Source organism: Pristis pectinata, chromosome 5 (assembly GCF_009764475.1).
Source record: "Pristis pectinata isolate sPriPec2 chromosome 5, sPriPec2.1.pri, whole genome shotgun sequence".
Lineage (NCBI taxonomy): Eukaryota > Metazoa > Chordata > Chondrichthyes > Rhinopristiformes > Pristidae > Pristis > Pristis pectinata.
In genome coordinates this window covers 79,580,954-79,601,016 of record NC_067409.1, presented here as the reverse complement: position 1 = coordinate 79,601,016, position 20,063 = coordinate 79,580,954, and the positions used below count along the sequence as shown (strand labels likewise).

General features: G+C 40.8%; 1 protein-coding gene across 2 annotated transcripts in view; it reads right to left on the bottom strand.

Annotated features, from left to right (window-relative positions):
• Window positions 1-8,439: 8,439 nt before the first annotated feature.
• Window positions 8,440-20,063, bottom strand: part of LOC127570576 (E3 ubiquitin-protein ligase RNF144B-like) — a 56,361-nt gene continuing 44,737 nt past the window's right edge. The window contains exons 6-8 of one of the 2 annotated variants that reach the window (XM_052016252.1): window positions 15,147-15,291; window positions 14,134-14,223; window positions 8,440-13,122 (exon numbers count right to left, since the gene is read on the bottom strand). In XM_052016252.1, coding sequence (XP_051872212.1) covers window positions 12,982-13,122; window positions 14,134-14,223; window positions 15,147-15,291 — 376 coding nt within the window. In that variant the 3' untranslated portion in view covers window positions 8,440-12,981. The remainder of the gene's footprint in view (window positions 13,123-14,133; window positions 14,224-15,146; window positions 15,292-20,063) is intronic. The other variant, XM_052016251.1, reaches the window with a different exon arrangement.

Sequence of the window (20,063 nt, the reverse complement as noted above, 5' to 3'; positions counted from 1 at the left end):
ATAAATAATGAATAACAGAGGTCCCAACACTGACTCTGGGGCACCCCACTAGTCACAGGCCTCCAATCGGAGAATCGACCTTCAACCATCACCCTCTGCTTCCTATCGTTGAGCCAATTCTGAATCCACCTCGCTAGCTCCCCCTGCATCCCATGCGACCTAACCTTCCAGATCAGCCTGCAATGTGGGACCTTGTCAAAGGCCTTACTAAAGTCCATATAGACAACATCCACTGCCCTACCTTCATCTGTCCCCTTAGTTATCTCTTCGAAAAACTCCAAAAGATTTGTCAGACATGACCTCCCACACACTAAACTATACTGACTATTCCCGATCGGGCCTTGACTATCCAAATGATGGTTGATCTTGTCCCTCAGAATTCCCAACAGTAACTTCTCTACAACTGAAGTCAGGCTCAGTGGCCTGCAGTTGCTCTCCTTCTTGAATAATGGAACAACATTAGCTGTCCTCCAGTCTTCTAGAACTTCGCCAGTGGCTAATGACGAAGCAAATATCTCTACAAGGGCCTCGACGATTTCTTCTCAGGCCTCCTGTAAGGTCTGGGTGTGCCCTTGGTCAGGCCCTGGGGATTTGCCCACCTTAATGCACTTCAAGGCTGCAAATACCTCCTTCCTCATAATATGCATATGATCCAAGACCTCACTACTTATTACCCTCATTTCTCTGGCATCCATGATAATCTCCTTAGTAAACATGGAGGACAAATAGACATTAAAAATTTTGGCCACCTCCTGCAGCTCCACGCATAGGCAGCCCTGATGGTCTTTAAGAGAACCTAGTCTCTCCTTAGTCACCCTTTTACTGTTAATATAACTGAAGAACCTCTAGGGGTTATCTTTAACCCTGCCTGTCAAATCCATCTCATACCCTTTTTTTGCCCTCCTGATTTCCCCCTTAAGCCTGGTCTTAAACTTTTTATATTCTTCAAGGGATTCATTTGTACCCAGCTGCCTAAATATGATGCACGCTTCTTTCCTTTTCCTGATTAGAGCCTTGATATCTCTCATCAACCAGGGTTCCCTGAACTTGGTATGTCTACCCTTCACCCTATCAGGAACATGCCACCCCTGGACTCTTGATATGACCCTTTTAAAAGCCTCCCACTTGCCAACTGTTCCTTAGAGTCACCCAGTTGACCCCAGCTAGATCCTGCCTAATGCCCTCAAAGTTGGCTCTGCTCCAGTTCAGGACATTAACCTATGAACCTGTTCTATCTTTTTCCATAACTATTTTAAAGCTAGTAGAATTGTGGTCACTTGACCCAAAGTGCTCCCCAACTGCCACTTCCGTTACTTGGCCCACCTAGTTCCCTAAGAGGAGGTCCAGTATTGCTCCTTCCCGAGTAGGTTCCGAGTAGTATTGCGTGAGGAAACTATTTTGGGTGCACCACACAAATTCCACCCCATCCAGGCCCTTCGCACTCCGGGTTACCCAGTTGATACCAGGAAGATTGAAATCTCCCACTAACACTATCCTACTATTTTCACAAATACGAGCAATTTCTCAACACATCTGCTCCTCAAGTTCCTGCTGACTTTTGGGGGGGGGGGGTCTATAGTATAGCCCTACAAAAGTGACCATCCCCTTCTTATTTCGAAGTTCTACCCAAATGGCCTCATTAGGTGATCCCTCAAGAAAATCCTCTCTAATCACTGCTGTTATATCCTCCCTTATCAAAAAGGCAACACCGCCTCCACTTTTACCTGTTCCTCTGTCACGCCTAAAGCATTGGTATTCCAGAACATTGAGCTGCCAGTCCTGCCCTTCTCTCAGCCATGTTTCTGTTAAGGCCACAATATCCCATAGTGGTTACTCTTCACACTCTTATTACAATTCTGCAATGGACTGCCCAGAATTGCATGCGTTTGTCTAATCATTCTACGTAATCCTTTGTGTGCTTTCTATAAAGTGCAGCACCTGGTCTTTAAACTCATTTTCTCTGAGTGTTTAGCGCTGTCTAGGTTCCTGTCGTAAACTCAGTACTCGAGTGCTAGCAGTCTCCCCCTCAGTAAATACATAACTGAGGCATGGCATTGACAGCAACATTTGTGAACACTACTGAGAACATTCTTCTTGTTGAAGCTAGAAAGGAATATAAGCTGGTCAGTTATTATTTTGGCTCCATCTTTTAGCAGTCAGTAGGTTTTTTTTAAAAGGAGGTTACTAGATGACTTTGCTATTAAGTTGTAGCCAAACCCATCCCTCATAAGAAGCCTAACATAATTTCCTTTCATTGTACCATGAATCATTGGTGCAGCTCGGGTCAGACATAATCACCAGAGATATTGTAGTACATAGCCTCCCACCTGTTCAAATAACCCTTTCCCCATCTCAAGTATTTTACAACTAATCAATGCAAGAGTTTAAACAAAATAAGGAGAGAAGATACAAGGCACACAAAGTATTGGGCACCTTGTATCTTCTCTCCTCATTTTGTTTAAACTCTTGCATTGATTAGCTCTAAATGCTGCAGTATAACCTGGGATCAAACTAAGCAGGAATACACAAAGGTCAACGACTGCTTTGCAGAGTAGGTAATGTAAGAATACAATGCATGGTGAATAATGTCGGTGACCTGCAGGTGCAAATAGCTTCAAAGGAATATATTATGGCAATAACAGAGGCTTGGATTAAGATAGTGCAGGACTGGCTGTTGTTATTCCTTGATTCAACAAGTATTTATGGAAGGAAAGTGGAGTAGCAGCATTGAATACTGCAGTGGTGGAGAGAGAGGAGATGTCCCGGAGGAATCAAGAATGGAATCCATGTGATTAGATTTAAGGAGCTGTAGAAGTACCATTATACCTTTAGGTGTATTGCATGCTTCAGCAATTAGTGGAAAGGATACAGAGGAACAGATTTGCATGGAAACTACAGAGAGCTGCAAGAACTGTGGAACAGTGTTAATGAGAAACTTCTATCCAAATATAGACTGGAGAGGTGACGTTGCAATGGGCAATAAGGGTAAAGCATTCTGGAAGTGTGTTCAGGAGAAATTGGTTTATCAGTGCATTGCTGACAAAGGGCAGAAGAATCTGCTGCAAAAAAACAAATTGCTGGAGGAACTCAACGGGTCAAGCAGCATACGTGCAGACAAAGGGATGGTCGATGTTTCGGCTTAAGACCCTACATCAGGAGGGTAGAGGGAAGATAGCCAGTATAAACAGGTGAGAGGGAGGGGTGAGGCAGGAGCTAATAGGTGAAAGGTAAAGAGATAAGGAGAAAGAGATTTTGAAAAAAAAAGGACAAACGGAGCCAGGTGAGGGAAGGAGAGGGTGGAGGTAGAGACAGAGGCTGGAATGTGGTGTGGAAACACAAGAGGCGGCAGATGATGGGATTACTGATCAGATTCCAACATCTGCAGCCCTTGTTTCTTCAATCCATGCTGACACATTTCCCCAATGCCATGAGCTTTCGTTGTGTGCAAAACACATTCACTAGGTTAACCATGACTCAGGAAAGCAACCATAAAAACTATGTATCCTTATTTGCCATCAATATCAATTGTCTCACTCATGAAAATATTTTAATGAATCCAGAACCTATGGCTTTGAACTGAAATGAGTTCCAGCTTTTCTTCCCTTTAATGTGAAGTATTGCTGCCTGGTTTCATTGCTGTATGACTGAGCTTTAACGTTAAGATTGTGGTCCCTTATATATCAGTTAGATCACAACTCAGCATTGCAAATCCATGGGAATACAAATCATGTAGAAAACACCTGAAGTCTTTTAAATCCTGGAATTATTCTTATGCTTCTTTCACACATCAAGTCTTAAAATTATATATTAAGCATTGTAGCTGTTCTGGTTACAAGGAAATCATTGAACAGTGTTCGCTTTTTGTAAACAAGTACAAGAGATAATAACATTTGCAGCCATTGAGTGTAGCTGGAGTTCATTGAATGGTCTGGAGAGGGTGCTCAGCACCCACTTATAGATTAGCATGGCCTTCTAACTAGCAAGTCTACAACGGTGTCAATATCAGCAAGGGTCGGTGTCAAATAAGGCTGTGCCACTGCCCCGATATTTTTCATGATTTTTCTTGCCATAAGCACCTTCTACAAACTTCCTGCAGGAACGGATCTCTTCTTCGGAGTTGCTGAGTAACTGTTCAAACTTTGGTCACGAGGTGAATTGGCTGCTATAAATTCCCCCTAGTGATGTGACAATCAGAGGAGTATTAATAGGAATGTGTGACAGAATAGGTTATAGAAAATAATTTGGGGTGAATGGAATCACTCTGGAAGCAGGCATATACTCGATGAGTCAAATGGCCTCTTTCTTTGCAGTTAGGAAATGTGTTATTCTTACATCTGGGTACATTGCAGCCTTCCAGACACAATAACAAATTTTAGATTTCCAGCATCTGTTTTGTTTTTTGTGTAATCAGCTTTGTATCACTCATTTCCAGCATTCACATTGTTTCTCCCTTCTCTTCTGGTAATTTCAGGTTTAATTTGTCTCCTGTCATTTGCACCTTATGCAGACATTATCATTCATTAACCTTCACCACCTTCTTTCAGCAGACACCACCACAATTGTGTCATTAGGTCTCCTGGTTTCCACCCTTCTCTTCTGTTTTCTCTATAAAACTTGCCTTATTTCTAACTTTTGCCAGTTCTGATGCAAAGTAATTCACATGAAACATTGACACTTTTTTCACCCTCCAGAGGTTTCCTGATTTGCTGAATAGTTCCAGCATTTGTTTTTAAATCTGCTTGGCACAAGTTATTAATTCTTGGATACCTCCTCAACAATACAGGTGTTCCTTCCACTTCCCACACATCTGCTCTCTATGCTGGTGGTGCTGATGAGTCATCTTCCCAGAATTTTTTATGTCATCCCTTTGATTGTCTCAACTTCACTTTGGCTAATCTCCTGTTCTATAAGAACCACTCCCTCAGGATTTTCCTGTAATTAATTATTGTAAGCTCCCTAGACTCTGACATCCTGGCAGACATAATTATTCCTTTAGACCCATGTAGAGAAACTTGCCCACTTTATGGATTCTGGGATTCATCTCTGTATCCACTTTGTGCTCTCATCACTGTGTTGTAACTGTGACTAAGTGACTGCTTGGCTGATGCATACGAGAATATCTCATGCCAGTTTACAAACCATATCTCTTGCATAGCCAACCTCCTGCTGTGGGCCAGTAGCCTGTGCTCTGTACACAGTAATGTTTGTTTTGTTACGTAAACTGTCCTTTTAATTTCAAAACTGATTACTGCTCTTACTTTACATTTCATCAGGTTCTTCCACACAGCCATCAGATTCTTGAACTGACCTAAAAATCCCTCACACTACATCTCTTTTTCCCTCTCTCTCTAACTGGCACTAGTCATTATGTTTATTTTGTCATGAATGTATAACTTAAGCTAACAAACTTAAATTAGCATATGTTTGTAATGTACTTTGCTGCTGCTAAGAGCTGATTTTCATGTCATTTATACCCTGTCTATGTATGCCTATGACAATAAACTTGAACTTGAAAGTTTAAAGGAAGAGACCAGTGAGGACAAATGAGAGTCCCTTAAAAGACAAAGATGGGGAAAATTTATAATAAGAAACAGAGAGGAATTAAACAAATAGTTTGTGTCTGCTTTCTTGGAAGAAAACACAAAAGACCTCCAAAAAAATAAAGACTGGAGAACCGAGAGTCCATGCAAAGGAGGAAATAAAAAAAAATTAGTACTAGTAAAGAAATACTTCTGGAGAAGTTCAAAAGCCTGAAAATAGATAAATTCCAAGGATCTGATGCACCTTTTTAAGAAATGAGAGAACCTTATTGTTTTACCTGCCTCTGCTGTTCAGCTGCAAATTACTGCCTTCAAATAAAAGATCTTCTGTTTATCACTCCACCTCTGTCCATTTGCAGTAAGAAATGGACAGACACAATGTTACCAGATAGGCCCATTATACGCAAAGGATTACCCATACAACCACCACAGCAGAGGGTAACGACAGAGTTACATTTATTTACAATAGAGAAAGCAGAAAGACATTCAAGGTCCTTGAGGTCATCAGACCAAGTAAATAATTATAGTGAATGTGGCATGAAACTTGGGAGAGGCAAACAGAATGAACAGATCAAACACAATGACCACACAGAGGGTTGAGGAGTATTTGAATTGGCTATTGCTAACTTTGATTGTGCAATCAATTTAAGCACAATCTGGTCAGGCTTTTGCATATACTATGCTCAGTGCTGGCTCAGTGGACTAAAATTATCATTCAGAGGTCTCAAATTCCCATGTCCCTGCGTGCCCTTTTCTTGGCTTCACATTGGTTTGAATCAGAATATATAATCTCAACAGAAAATAAATTTTAATGTTCTGAAATCTACTTATCAATTATGGAATTTAATTTATTGGGACTGCAATGCAATATGGTACAAAAAAGGATAGACTTTAAGCATCGTCTTGTGTGAAATATCTTAGAGCCTCATGACTCAAAGCTTCAGCCTTATACTTAGAGGAAACAGTGATGCTATACCAAACTGGAAGATTCTGGGTTCAATTCTGGGAGGGTTCTGAGTTTGTGGAGTCAGAGTCATAAAGCTGTACAGTATAGAAACAGGCCCTTCAGCCCTCTGCATCTATGCCAACCATCATGCCTATTTATACTAATCTGATTCACCTGCATTAAATTCCATCTCCCTCCATGCCTTGCTCATTCAAGTACCTGTCCAGATGCATCTTAAATTAGCTCCTCACAGCAGAGTAGGTGTAGAGTTATTGCAATTAGCCAGGACTCTTGCCAATTGAAAAATTACTGCTCGTAAATGTACACTTAGGAATGTAAACTGATTAGGTTCAGTTTTAATAGTCACTATTATAAGTCAAATAGTCAGCCAACACTTATCATTAAGGCACAAAAAAGAAAAATGAACTATGGAAGTCAAGCAACTACCTATAGAACCCAAACATCAATATTATAGAAACATTCCTAAAGTGCATCACAAGAGCATTACCAACAAACCTACCTCTGGTATCAAGTTTTAAGGAGCATCACCTTGTTGGAAAATCAGAGAGAGATGCGGAGAGATTTCCCCAAGATTAAAACATGAGATGGCTGAAGTCAAAGCCCCCCCAGTTTTGAGGCAATGGAGTGGGATGGTTAATTGGAGGAATTCAGGGTTGTAGCATAGCAGGTGGCAAAAGATAGTGGCAATTAGAGGGATTTTCAAAGTCATGGAATCAGTGGACCAGGGGCTAATGGTTGCTAGGACAGGTGAATTGGTGATTGTTGCCACACCCCTAACTTGTTACAAGTTCCAAAGTGCTAACTCAAATTTATACAAGTGTGAAAGAGGAGAAGCCACCCAGGAGGTAGATGTATTCTGGGGAGTTATTCCCTTCAGGAGAGAAAGCAGGTGAAGCAAAAACAAGCAAAATAGCCAGCCTCTTGACAAAGCAAAACATCTTTCCTTCAGAGACTGCCCACTTACCATTTCTAGATGTGTTATAGATTGTTTTCAAACAGTGCATTGAAGTAATGGTGGACACAACTGAGCAGCTTTCTTTGCCAATGTAGTGTAGAAACAGGCCCTTCAGCCCACCGCATCTATGCCGACCATCATGCCTAGCTATACTAATCCAATTTGCCTGCATTAAATTCCATCTCCCTCTACACCTTGCTCATTCAAGTACCTGTCCAGATACATCAGTGTTCTTATGAACTTGGATGGCAGGTAAAGCATATCCTACAGGTGATAGCTCTAAACTGTTCAAAAGGAAGTATTTTCCTAAAGGACAAAAGGAATATAATAATCCTTCTGTTTGTGGTGATTGCCAAATTTACATGACTGAACTCATTACTCTTGAGCCATGTCCCCTATTCTGCTGCCCCCACCATTTTCATTTTCCCATTTGTTACCTTCTGATACTTTAAATGGGAGACCACAATTTGCTTTGTAAAATCCAGAGTCAGACAGGAAATAAAAGACAGAAAGCATCCTATTTCTCTTCCACTAATTCTAGTAGACAAAATTAATATCTCATCTTACAATATCACCCAAACCATTATTCATTCTTTGCTAAGGCCACAATGCCCCAACAATCCCTGTTTGGAGCTCTGCTGCATATGTGAGCCATTACCCATCTGCTATGTCCCTCATTGCTACAGTTGTCATAGAAGAGACATGCTTTGTTTATCCTGAAGGTAGGACTATGTTGCATGACAACTGTTTTAGTCTTGACCCATGACTTAGCTTTTTTTTGAAGGAAAAGGAAACATATTCCAAATCACAACAGTGTGGAGTAAGGAAGGGGATGAGAGGAAGAAATGCCATGAGCTGGACCACAAAGATCACTCCCAACAATCTTCACTGACAATGTCATTACTGATAATGTGGTTTACAACTGACATAGGATGGCAGCCAAATGTTGATAAGAAAACAGCCAAGTCAATAAAAAGCAAACTAATATGATTTATTTTTATATCAAACAAAAATATACACAAGCTTCCAAACTAGATTTTTCTTACAAACTTAACATTATTCAGCAATATGGAATAATTACATAGAGTTATATATTTATATACATTTATAAAGTGCATAGATTTGCAATATTGTTACAATTCTGTGACCAACATCCGGGAAAAAATAAAATCACTAGGACAGTAGAAAGGTAGCATGGTTTTTGCTGCCCCCACCCCCCCCATCCCCGTTTCCTTTGACCAACTTTTTCTCCCCATTCAGTTGGGGGATATGGGATATGGGGAAGGAAGGTGGTTTGAACTGGCTGTTGAACCCAAAATATATTGGTGAAACCTCCAGGAAAACATCCAATCAGAGCTGGAAACTCCACCACAGACACACGATTCTTTGGATGTTAGTTGTCCCCCTTGGTGTAAAAAAGAATCCTAGGTAGGTAAAGACAATGGGAAGTGCATGGGGAAATAATATCCATTACCAGAATGGTGTGTGGGCTCCTGTGTGACTTTCTTTCTCCAAGCAGATTATAAAACTGCTTTTTCCACATACTTGTACAATGATGACCACTTGGTTCACAAAGCACTTATTCAAAAGGAATTCCTCAAGATCTGCTCCATCACACTCTTCCTGCTCTCCCCAACTAGGTCCCCACCCTGGTTCCCACATGGGTGATGGGATGGGGGTAGAGTGCGGGGAGAAAGGAATGACCTACATACAAAACAAAGAGCAACATGAACGTGGGAAGTCCAATTTACAGACATCCCTCTTCACCTCTCCCCACCATCACGAATTTCAGCAACATTCGGATATATAAGAGTTTAGTTAAACATGAACCTCATTATATCCACACCCCTCAGTTGGAATGGAACAAGTACCTGGATTTGTGACCTCCAGCACAGTTGTCATCCTGTTCTTCTATGTTCCATCCCAATCACACACCATCCACATTCGGGTAAACATCACTGTTCCTTCACTGTCAATGGTTCAAAATTCTGGACCTCATTACCTCCCAGGATTATGGGAGATCATTCAACAAAAGGACTACAGCTTACTATTAACACTCTCAAGAAGTAGTAGTGATGGCCCATAAATGCCACCCTTGCCAATATCAAATAGGATGATGGCCTCCAAAAGTACAAAATTAAGCCACGCTATGAGTCTGATTAAATTTATAGAAGTTCTATTGATATGCATAGCAATGAAATTAGATGCAAATTAGGGACCAGGGTGTTTGGACTGAAGTTGCCTGGCCCAATTTCCAAAGCCCTATTTTGCACCATCCTGCTGTGTGGGAGAAACCAAATATCACAAATGTGACATGGACTCCCCATGCAACAATGACAGGGAATCTGCACTAGTGCAACTTACACCAGGAACTAGGACAAGAACAGGACAGTGAGGCTAATCCAATCAGGACAAAGAATCAGGGATGAATGGAATCTCACAGCACAGATACTCCATGTCATTGATGTTAGGGGAGGGTCAGAGATATTCTGAGGTCAGGAAATTCAGATGCAGGCACCCACCTGCTGTACTCTGCAGTTCTCATCTCAGTCAGAAATTGGCTTTCCCAAAACCGGGAAAAAAAAACTTAGCTAACTAGAATAAACTTAAATATTTTAATCTCCATTTTAAATGACCCACCCACGTTCTAGAAGCAAGCTGTCGCCCATCCTAGCTGTGCCTTTTCTTGAGCTAGCTGTTTTGATTTTTTGTTTAAATCAATTTTGCATCCCTCCCAACCCAAACCATCACAGTTTCTACACTGAAGTTCCCCACTGCATTAGCTAAACACACAGTTAAACTAATCTCCATCAAGTCAAGTCAACTTGTGGAGCTGGCCTCCTGCCACAATGACATTTAATAACACATAGAAGACAAGGTAAAACCCCTTGCACAAAGCAATGCAGGCTGTAGTGTGTTTCAAGAATGTAGCATGCTTGAGATTCAAACCACGTCAATATGATACTCAAATTTTATTGCTGCAGTCAGGCTGCCTCCTGTAGACCCTGCTATATCTCAGTCCTGCTCTTTAGTTTATTTCACCCTATATAATGTCATTCTACTCAGTGGATCTCATTCCTCAAGACTACAAACCATTATAGTTTGCAGAGTATGGATGTTTCTTAAATGAATCCTGCGATCTTTATTTCAGCCAACCTTCCTTCCTGTTCTCTCCAGACATCAATAGCCCTCTGTAGCAAGCTAAACATCCCGATATAGGCTCTAAGTTGACGATGAGCTTGTGCCCTTGTTTATGACAGGCCCTTGAAACAAATACTTCCAGTAGAAGCAGGAATGCTGGGCATCACTGACCTAAGATCCATCCAGATTCACACTAATGGGGTCATTGCTTTAGAAAAGCAGTTAAGTTGTCCAGCCCTAGGAAAGCTGAACACCGTTACTGTTTATTTAACATTTTGACATTTAGGAAAAATTCTTCAAGTAGCGTAATTTTAAAGCTCCAAATCTTTGTCTGACGACACTGACAACCAGTCTCTACAATTAGAGAAAGTGCTAAGAACACCAGCACAGGCAGCCATTCCTGAGCCATTTCTAATTGTGCAAACATTTTGACCTGTAAATACATAATGTCTGATACGCAAGATCTTAAATACAAAAGATAAAACATCACCGTGAAACCCACTATGTAACCCAGAGTTAGAACCAGACTGTAATTGTGGGACTTGAACCCATCCATAAACTTCTGATTTAGAGGCAAGTGCAGTACCAGCTGAACCACAGCCAACATACTGTTATTTGGACCTTGAAATATCAAGGTCCCTGCTTTTAAATGAATAGGTTTTTGAGACGATACATACAAAGGAAGGGGGCTCATCCATACAGCAGCCTGTAAGCCTCTACTGCTCACTGAAAAGGTATCAGACAAAAAACTGGACTCTCTTGCCCAGAAAAAGAGAGAAGTCATAGTCAAATTTGGCAGTACTACAGCCGTAAACTCAGCACTGTTGAGGTAATTCTGGCACAATTCTGACCATTAAAGGCAGAGCTGGAGATAATGATCAGCAAACTTTACAGAGTCCAAAGATTTCTGCACCCAAGTTCCTCATAAATATTTCCACTGGATAAAGCTCTGCATATAGAACACAATTTTATAAAAAGTTACCCTTAAATGGTTTATATAACATCCACTCATTATCCTTTTACTGCACTAATTTTGCACACATACCTGGCTGATTTTAACATTTAATGCCATGCTACTATGATCAGACATATCATTAATTAAGCACCAATCCAAATTTGACATCAGCTGTAGCCAAAACCAGGGATTATATGAATGTTATGCAATTCCTAAAATATAGCCCATTTTTCTATAAATGGCATTCTCAACACAAATGCTGTAAGCAAAACACTGCCAAGACAGGAAATCAGAAATAAAAGCAGAAAACACTAAACACTCAACAGGTCTGGCTGCATCCATGGAGAAAGAAAAGTTAACCTTTCAGGTCAATGGCCTTTCATTGATCAAAATCCCAAAAATAACATTAAATCTGGAATTTTAACTCTTCCCCCCCCCCCCCCCCCCCCCCCCCCCCCCAATAGATCTGCTGAGTAATTCCAGCATCTTCTATTGTCAGCTCATAGGAAGATCTGCTTACTGTATTCAGTTGCCTTAATTTTGAGGCACGGTGGTAAATGTGAATAGTCAAGCTCACAACTTAAGACAACAGGCATTTTCCTTTAAAATCCATATTGCCATACTAACTGTTTTTGCCTCTCTTTCCATTCCTTGTAGACCCCAAATGTTGCAAGAAAGGAAACTGTCTTGCATAAAATTCCTATGGCCTCTGTGATAGGAGGTAAAATGGAATGGGATTCATCACCCTACTATGCTACTAGTCCTTTTGATTGTATCAGGCTATGGTTTGTAATTACACATGGAAAAAGTGAAACCTAAACAATGCTCCAATAAAACAGTAATAACCATTTTCCAGGCATCTGAATGTTGGCCAAGTGGTAAGACACTATAGTTTCTCATCTCATACAAATGCCTTCAAGCTCAAACCTCAAAAGTGCCAGGAAGAACCCAAGGCTTTCTTTTAAAAGTAGATTAACAAGATGCATTCGCAAACACTGCAGTATCAAGGGAACTAGGGGAACTGAAATTCTAAACCTTATCCTGTCCCTAAGAGGTCAGCCCAAATCATAACAGACATGGTGGATGGACAATAGGTCTAATGGCAAAAATCTCACAAAAAAAAAGCCATCTAACAAACAGCTGAAAACACACAATTATCCTTGGATTATGAAGCAACAGAGGCTGTAACAGCTTGGATTTTAAAGATGGTTTGGACAATATTGCCAGAAGGCATCCACTAAATCCATTTTGCTTGCATGATTCAGTTACTATATGCTAAGCACCCTCACCTCTGTCCCAATCAACCCCCTACAGGATGTTCTTTCATAGCACTGATCCAGTGGCCATATCACCCTTAGGAATGACGAGGTGAAGAGAGGTAGCTTGGCACCGAAGGAAGACGGGATCAGGCAGTTCTTCCAATTTAAGAAGGTGGTGGACGGTCGTGTTTCCTCTTGATCCTGCAGGATTTGCAGACACAGCAGAGGATGCAGGGTGAGGCCAGGAGGAGAAGTGGAGATGTGACCAGTACAATCAGACCTAATCCAAAGAGGATCCCTACAACCTGTAAAAGGGAGGAAGGAGAGAAAGGCAAGACCATTAGTGCTTCTATAACCCATAGCATAGTCGAGCTGTACAAATGTCTGTACAATTCTTAATGCAAAGCCACTCCAAGCCTTACTCAGAGGCTCATTATGAGCCACTTTGTTATATTTTCCATTTAGTTTTGTTTTTAAGGATTTAAATATCCAGCAGCATGCATACAAAGGATATTGCTTGGTTCTCCAAACTACAAACATTTTAATGCTTACAGTACATTTAACTTCTCACAGCATTATGCAGTGTGCTCTTTATCATTGTAATCACTTTTACAAACACAAATAATCGCCCCAAACCCTCTGACAAACTCAGTGAGTCAAAAACAAGTAGAGCCTCCAGAATAAACAGCATTCAAAATGGGGCAGCAATAGATAAAGATAATTCAATCTCCACTACAACAGCATGTATCCTGGCCCAGAACTTCATATAAATGTTGCCGGGACTTAAGGACTTGAGTTATAGGGAAAGGTTGAATAGGTTAGGACTTTATTCCCCGGAACACAGGAGAATGAGGGGAGAACTTAGAAGTTTTCAAAATTATGAGGGATATAGATAGGGTGAATGCATGCAGGCTTTTTCCCCTCAGGTTGGGCGAGACTAGAACTAGAGGTCAGAGGTTTGGGGTGAAAGATTTAAAGGGAATCTGAGGAGGAACTACTTCACTCAGAGGGTGGTGCAAGTGTGGAATGAGCTGCCAGTGGAAGTAGTGGATGCGGGTTCAAATGTAACATTTAAGAGAAGTTTGGATAGGTGCATGGATGAGAAAGGTATGGAGGGCCATGGTCCGGGTGCAGGTAGATGGGACTAGGTAGAAAGCCAGGCTGGCATGGACTAGATGGGCCAAAAGGCCTGTTTCTGTGCTGTTGTGCTCTATGGCTCTGTAAATGACTGCATCCAATTCTCTAGGCTAATATGCCTATGTACCACATCAGGGCAAAATGTCAGCAGTTCCAACTCCAACTTTTGCTCCACTCACCTGGGTTCTGTTCCAAATGACTGAAGCCCTAGAGTGGCCGAGTTTATTGCGGCATGGTCCTTTGTCATAGTGTCTCAGGAAAATGTCATTCTGAAACGTACAGATCATCCATAACTGAACAAATCACATTGAGCCTTCTCATTCTACTGAGCATCAACAATTTATTGGTTGTTTATAATAATAATAATAAATAGCATTGTGTGTAGATTAGCCTTCTAAATGCTTACTGCATTCATTTGCAGCTGTCTGAATGAGGATTGAAGTATCCTAATTTAATTTATTGTTGTTTGTGTAACTAAATGTATTCCCACAGTGCATTTAGTAAAGAAAAATATCTCAAGGTTCTTCAGAAGCTTAAGTAAAAAAGAAATCAAACTAATGATGGAGATGCTCAAAGAAATAGTCAGAATATTAGGAGCATTATTTAAAGTACAGAGGCTCAAAGAGGAGGTGAAGGCAGAGAGGTAATGAGGGTTCCCAAGTGAGGTGGGAGTGGAAGGAAGGGTCTAGAGTGAGAGGTAGGCAGCCTGGGAGGCTGGAGTAAGAGGGAATAAATTAGGAGCAAGAATCTCCATTAGCAGGAGAGTCAGTAAGCAGCAGGCACGAATTTCAAATAAATCAATCAGCAAAGAACCAGAGGGGGATTGAAATTTGTTTCAAGGAAAATTTGAGTTGTTCTGGTATTGGTGTGATGATGGAAGCAAATTGAAACAAAAATCTAAAAGTCTTCTATGGATGAAAAAAAATAAAGCAAGTCTAATCAGTTAATTCAGAGTTGACACTGTTCATGATGCCTCCATCAGCTATCTGGGTAACTGAAGATGCAACCAGCAATGGTGGGGCTGTGAAAGTACATTGACCAGTCCATAATATCAGTTGCTGCATAGATGGGTGCACCTGTGTGATTCAGTCCGATTATCTGCCTAGATAATGGTTCTTGAAGCGAATTTTAAAAAATATACAATTCAAGCAACTTCTTGAATGGACACTAGTTATGTGAGAAAGATACTTACATCCAGATTGTGAAGGCAATACCAGCAAAAGGTGTGCTTGCAATTTTTGCACATCATTTGGGCACAGCCTTCATTTCGTTCTATGAGGATATGACATACAGGACACTGCTTGATGGAAGCTTCCATGTCATGGCTGACGAGAACACTATGGAAAGAAACAAAGAAAACAATGTAAAATTCACCTTGCAATTTAAGTCTTAGAAGAAACAACAGATAGAAGCTGATCCTAAAATAATCCTAAATGTATAATAGAATCCTAAATGTAGAATAGAAATTAACACGACAATAGGATACATCAGATGATTTCATAATCACCATCTGAGACTATCTTGTGCCATCAAAATATTCATAAATCTCTCACTATTATCTCATTCTGAAGTTTTCTGATACACGAATATCAAAAGCTATTGACTAAAGCTTTCCCCATCCAAAATCTGATGAATTTGTTGACCATTTATGGGATCCCTTTAAATGTGTGCAACTGCAACATTTCAGTAAAATGTTAATCGATCTATGTCCAGAAGTTGATCCTGAATCCTTAACCAAATTATTTGCAAATAGAATAGAAAAAAGGCAAAAAGGAAAAGGTTTGGCTGTTTTTCTCTTTTGGAATTACCATGATAAACCTTAGAGCAAAGCAAGGCAGAAACTTAAAGACTTCCTCTTTGACAAAGTTTTTGCTCATCTGCCCTAAAATGTCTTCATTTGCTTCAATGTAAAATTTTGTTTATTGACTTTCTTGTTAATTGTCTTAAACTGTTTCACTGATGTAAGGATTTTACTCAAGTCTATGTTGTTGATATACCATATTTAATATAGTCCCAAAGAAATCAATCATATATGTACAGACATTTACGTGCACTGGAAAGCTATCTTAAGAGTTAGCTACAGGTCAGAAGCAGCTTTCATTTCTCCAAATTATTGCATTGTGCTTCAAGTTCTACTCCAAGACTTCAGCACAATTCCAGCCTGATGTTTCAATGCAGTTCTGCACTATCAGAGATGTCGTCTTTCTGAAAAGAGATTAAGCCAAGGCACTGTATAATATTAAAAAAAAATCGCCAAGCAAAAGTAGAAAATCCATCAATATCACTAAAAAAATGTTCTGACCATTATTATATTGCTCTTTGCAGGAGTTGCCCAAGGCAATTCCCATACAATGGTGTAAAGCTAAGTTAATCATGTAGCATTCTAAAAGATGAAAATAAATCTTATTACAAATACATATAAACAATGTAGTATAATGTACAAGCTGTAAAATCAGTTATCTTCTTAAATTTAGTTGAGAATTCGCACTATGATTCAATACAGTGAAGAGTTACTTAAAAATAAAACACCAAGTGCTTGAAGTGCAAAGGATTTCACCTCAACAGAATGTGTATTAACATTCCGTAACTACAAGTTGCAATCTTTAAGCAAGTTGAAACAAACATCAGAAAGCAGCCTAACCTCAACAAGGTGTCTTCACTCTTTTCCCACAATAAAACCTGGATGCTTTAAGAGATTGTGCAAACATTTAGCAAAATTAGAACAGAAAATCTTATAAACACTCAAGTTAGGTGAAGGATCCCAGACCTGAAATCTTAAGTGTTTCTCTTTCCACACGTTGTCCAACATGCTGAGTGTTTCTAGCATTTTCGAATTTCTTTCAAATTCCTAACATCTACAGTCTTTTTAAAGTAATAAAATTAATAGTATAATTCAGCCATGAGTTGACTAAATGGTTGAAGGACTCAGAGGTTTAGATGATTTAATTAGAGGTTAATCTCGTATGTTGTGATAATGACATGTCTTTATATCTCATTATTACTCAATTACAAGCAGAAAGAAAACTATCCTAACATTGGAACATGTAGAAAAGCCAGGGAAAATTAGAATGAGTCCGTTATTTAAGAATTATTCCTTTAAATTATTGCCACTGAGAGAAGGATTGAGGCAGATTAAAATGACCTAAATAGCTGCATTAATGGTATAAATAGACCATGAATTTTGAAATCAAGATGTATGCATACATTCTTGGTCATTTGCAGAACCATCAGGAATGTTAAATTATCAGAAAATTAAAAATGTAGAGCCAAAAGAAAATGAGGAATTGAAAGAGAGACACAAGTGACTGCAGATGCTGGAAATCTGGAGCGACAAGCAAAGGAGCTGGAGGAACTCAGCGCATCAGGCAGCATCTATGGAGGGAAATGAACAAAATCGACATTTCTGGTCAAGACCCTTCATCAGGACTAGAGAGAAAGAGGGGAGATAGCCAGTACAAAAAGGTGTTGGGGGGGGGGGGGGGGGGGGGGGGGGAGAGGGAAGCAAGAGGTAGCAGGTGATAGGTGGATCCAGCTGAGGGCAGTGACAGGCAGGTGAGGGAGGGAGGAAAGGATGGAATTGACAGAGAAGGGAATTGGGATAATAGGTACCACAATATCACAGATACACCACCACTGGAGAAAGCAGTAAAGGGCGGAGGATACGAGTCTTGAATTGCTCTAAGCCAATATTGCAACATTATTCAGTAGTCTATCCAAACATGCATCAACTTCTTGAGGATGGGTGGTGTGTCAGGTGGTGCTCCTTCCACCACTTACACAGGGCTTGGCTTGGAGGTTCTTAATACCATCCTGAATGCTCCTCCTTCACTTTGAGAAGCCATGGGCCAAGGATTCCCAGGAGTCAGTGGAGATGTTGCATTTCTTCAAAGCAGTTTTGAAGAAATAAATTATCCTTGAAGAATTCCTTGTCCACCTAGTAATCTCCTTCCATGGCTCAGGTCAGAATAGAATGTCCATTTGTCCAGTGTCAAGCATATGGATGACACTGCCTGATCAAAAGGGCCGACTCAGTATAATTAGGTCCTCAATATGGAAACATTGACCTGGGGGAGGACATTGGCATTGGTTCATTTCACCTTCCAGTGGATTTGGAGTACTTTGCTAAGACAAAGTTAGTGCTATCTTTTGAATACCTTGAGGTGCCTTCTTTAGTTGGTCCACGTCTCAGAAGTACAGAGAAGGGCAGGGATCACAGCTGCCCAGTAGACCATGAGTTTGGTGCCAGATCTGACGTCTTTATCTTCAAATACCCATTTCCTCAAAGGATGTGCTGGCACATTGAAGGCATTGGCAAATTGCATCATTATTGTATCTTCAGCGAGAAGTGGCTCCCAAGAAGTGGTGCATGTATTTCAGGGTCTCACCATGAACCTTTCATGTTGGAGGGCAGCGAGGTGCAGCAGGGAGAGATTGGTAGAGGACCTTTGTCTAGTGGACATTGAATGCAAGGCTCTTCCTCTCAATAACAGGAAATACTCAGAACTGACAACGGATCTCAGACTTGAAACATTAACTATTTTTCTTTCCACACATACTGCCTGACCTGCTCAGTGTTTCTGTTTTTATTTCAGACTTCTAGGTCCCTGGTATAAAGTCCTCTTCCCTAGGGTCAATGACGAGCGTGTTGTTATGTGACTTCAGCTCTTTACAAGCAGGTGTTAGGATTTCAGCAGGGATACTGCCTGCTCCCAAGGCCTTGTCATTTTTGAAATGGGTTATAGCCTTTTAGACTTCCTACTGGTCAAGAGTAGTGACAAGGTTGACCCGGATAGGCTGCTGTTGGATGGAGTCAAGGGTAGTCACATCAAGGACAGAATCATGGTTGACTAGGTCTTTGAAGTATTTTTTCCTGCACTCTCTCCACCTTCCATCAGTTCTTTAGGTCACAGGTTTACTGCTGGACCTCTGCCTTCAGGTGCCTGTAGAGCTGTTTGCTTTCCTGCAAGGAAATTCAGAGCTCCCAATCCAGAATTGCCCTATGTTTGTAGTTAATTAGCTCTTTGATCTCATGTTCATTCTAGTCAAACCAGTCCTGATTCTACCTGTTAGAGAATCCCTCACATTTGCCAGTTATAATGGACTTCAGGGCAGCCCATAAACTATGGACACTGAGGCTTCTGTAGGCTTGGAGTTGCCAAGTTATTTCTGAGAGGAACTGCCTTTGTGGGGGTCCTTGAGAGCTTCAACATTACTCTTACAGCATTCAATGCTGTGAGATCATCTACATTGATGATGAAGTTTTGGGGTGCAGTTGATGGAGATAACAGAGTGGATGAGGCAGTGGTCAGTCCAGCAGACATTGAGGCCTGTCATGCAGTGAGTGATGTAATCATTCTTGCAGTCCCTCACTTGCTTGAATGGTGATATAACCTAGAAGGCGATTGCTTGGATGGGGGGAGCTGGGGAGGGGGAGGGGGAGGGGGTTACTGCCATGGCATCTTGTGCTCATCTCTCTGATGAAACAGTGTGCTTGTAATGTCAAGGGGTTGGGAATAACATGTGATTGTAGCATGAAAGGCCAAAGGCACTCACTGATTCCTTAAGGGGAGTTGCTGAAACACTGGACCAGCTCATTCTTGATGGTGAAGCATACTCCATGAAAATGGCATTCCTCTCTTCCAGTTTGCCCCTCCAGAATGTGCACTCACCATTTATATTTGAGCTGGCCATCTCCTGCCCATTGTATCCCAGTGTAATAATAGTAATGATAGTGATGGCAGTGATGTCAAAGCATCTGAGCTATCATCAGTGCACCGATAGAGTACTAATGTAGCAGTGTGGGGTTATCAAGCAGCATACAATATTAAAAGGTCACAGCTAAACCAGAGTGTAGTCCTAAAGCAACCGCTGTTGCAGAAGCAATTGAGCAGACCAGAGCTGAACAAGTCCTCAAAGAAAGAGTGGTTTAATGTGGAGGAGTGGGTGACCTAAATGTTACTTGCATTATTATCTCTCTGCTGCCAAAATATCAATTTCACCCAGAGAAATGGCCCAGGCATTCAAACTGTGGCCTGGATAAACCTTTCATTTATTCTACACGCAATGTGCTTCGAAGAGCATAAAACACACAGTGCACACTGGACAAAGT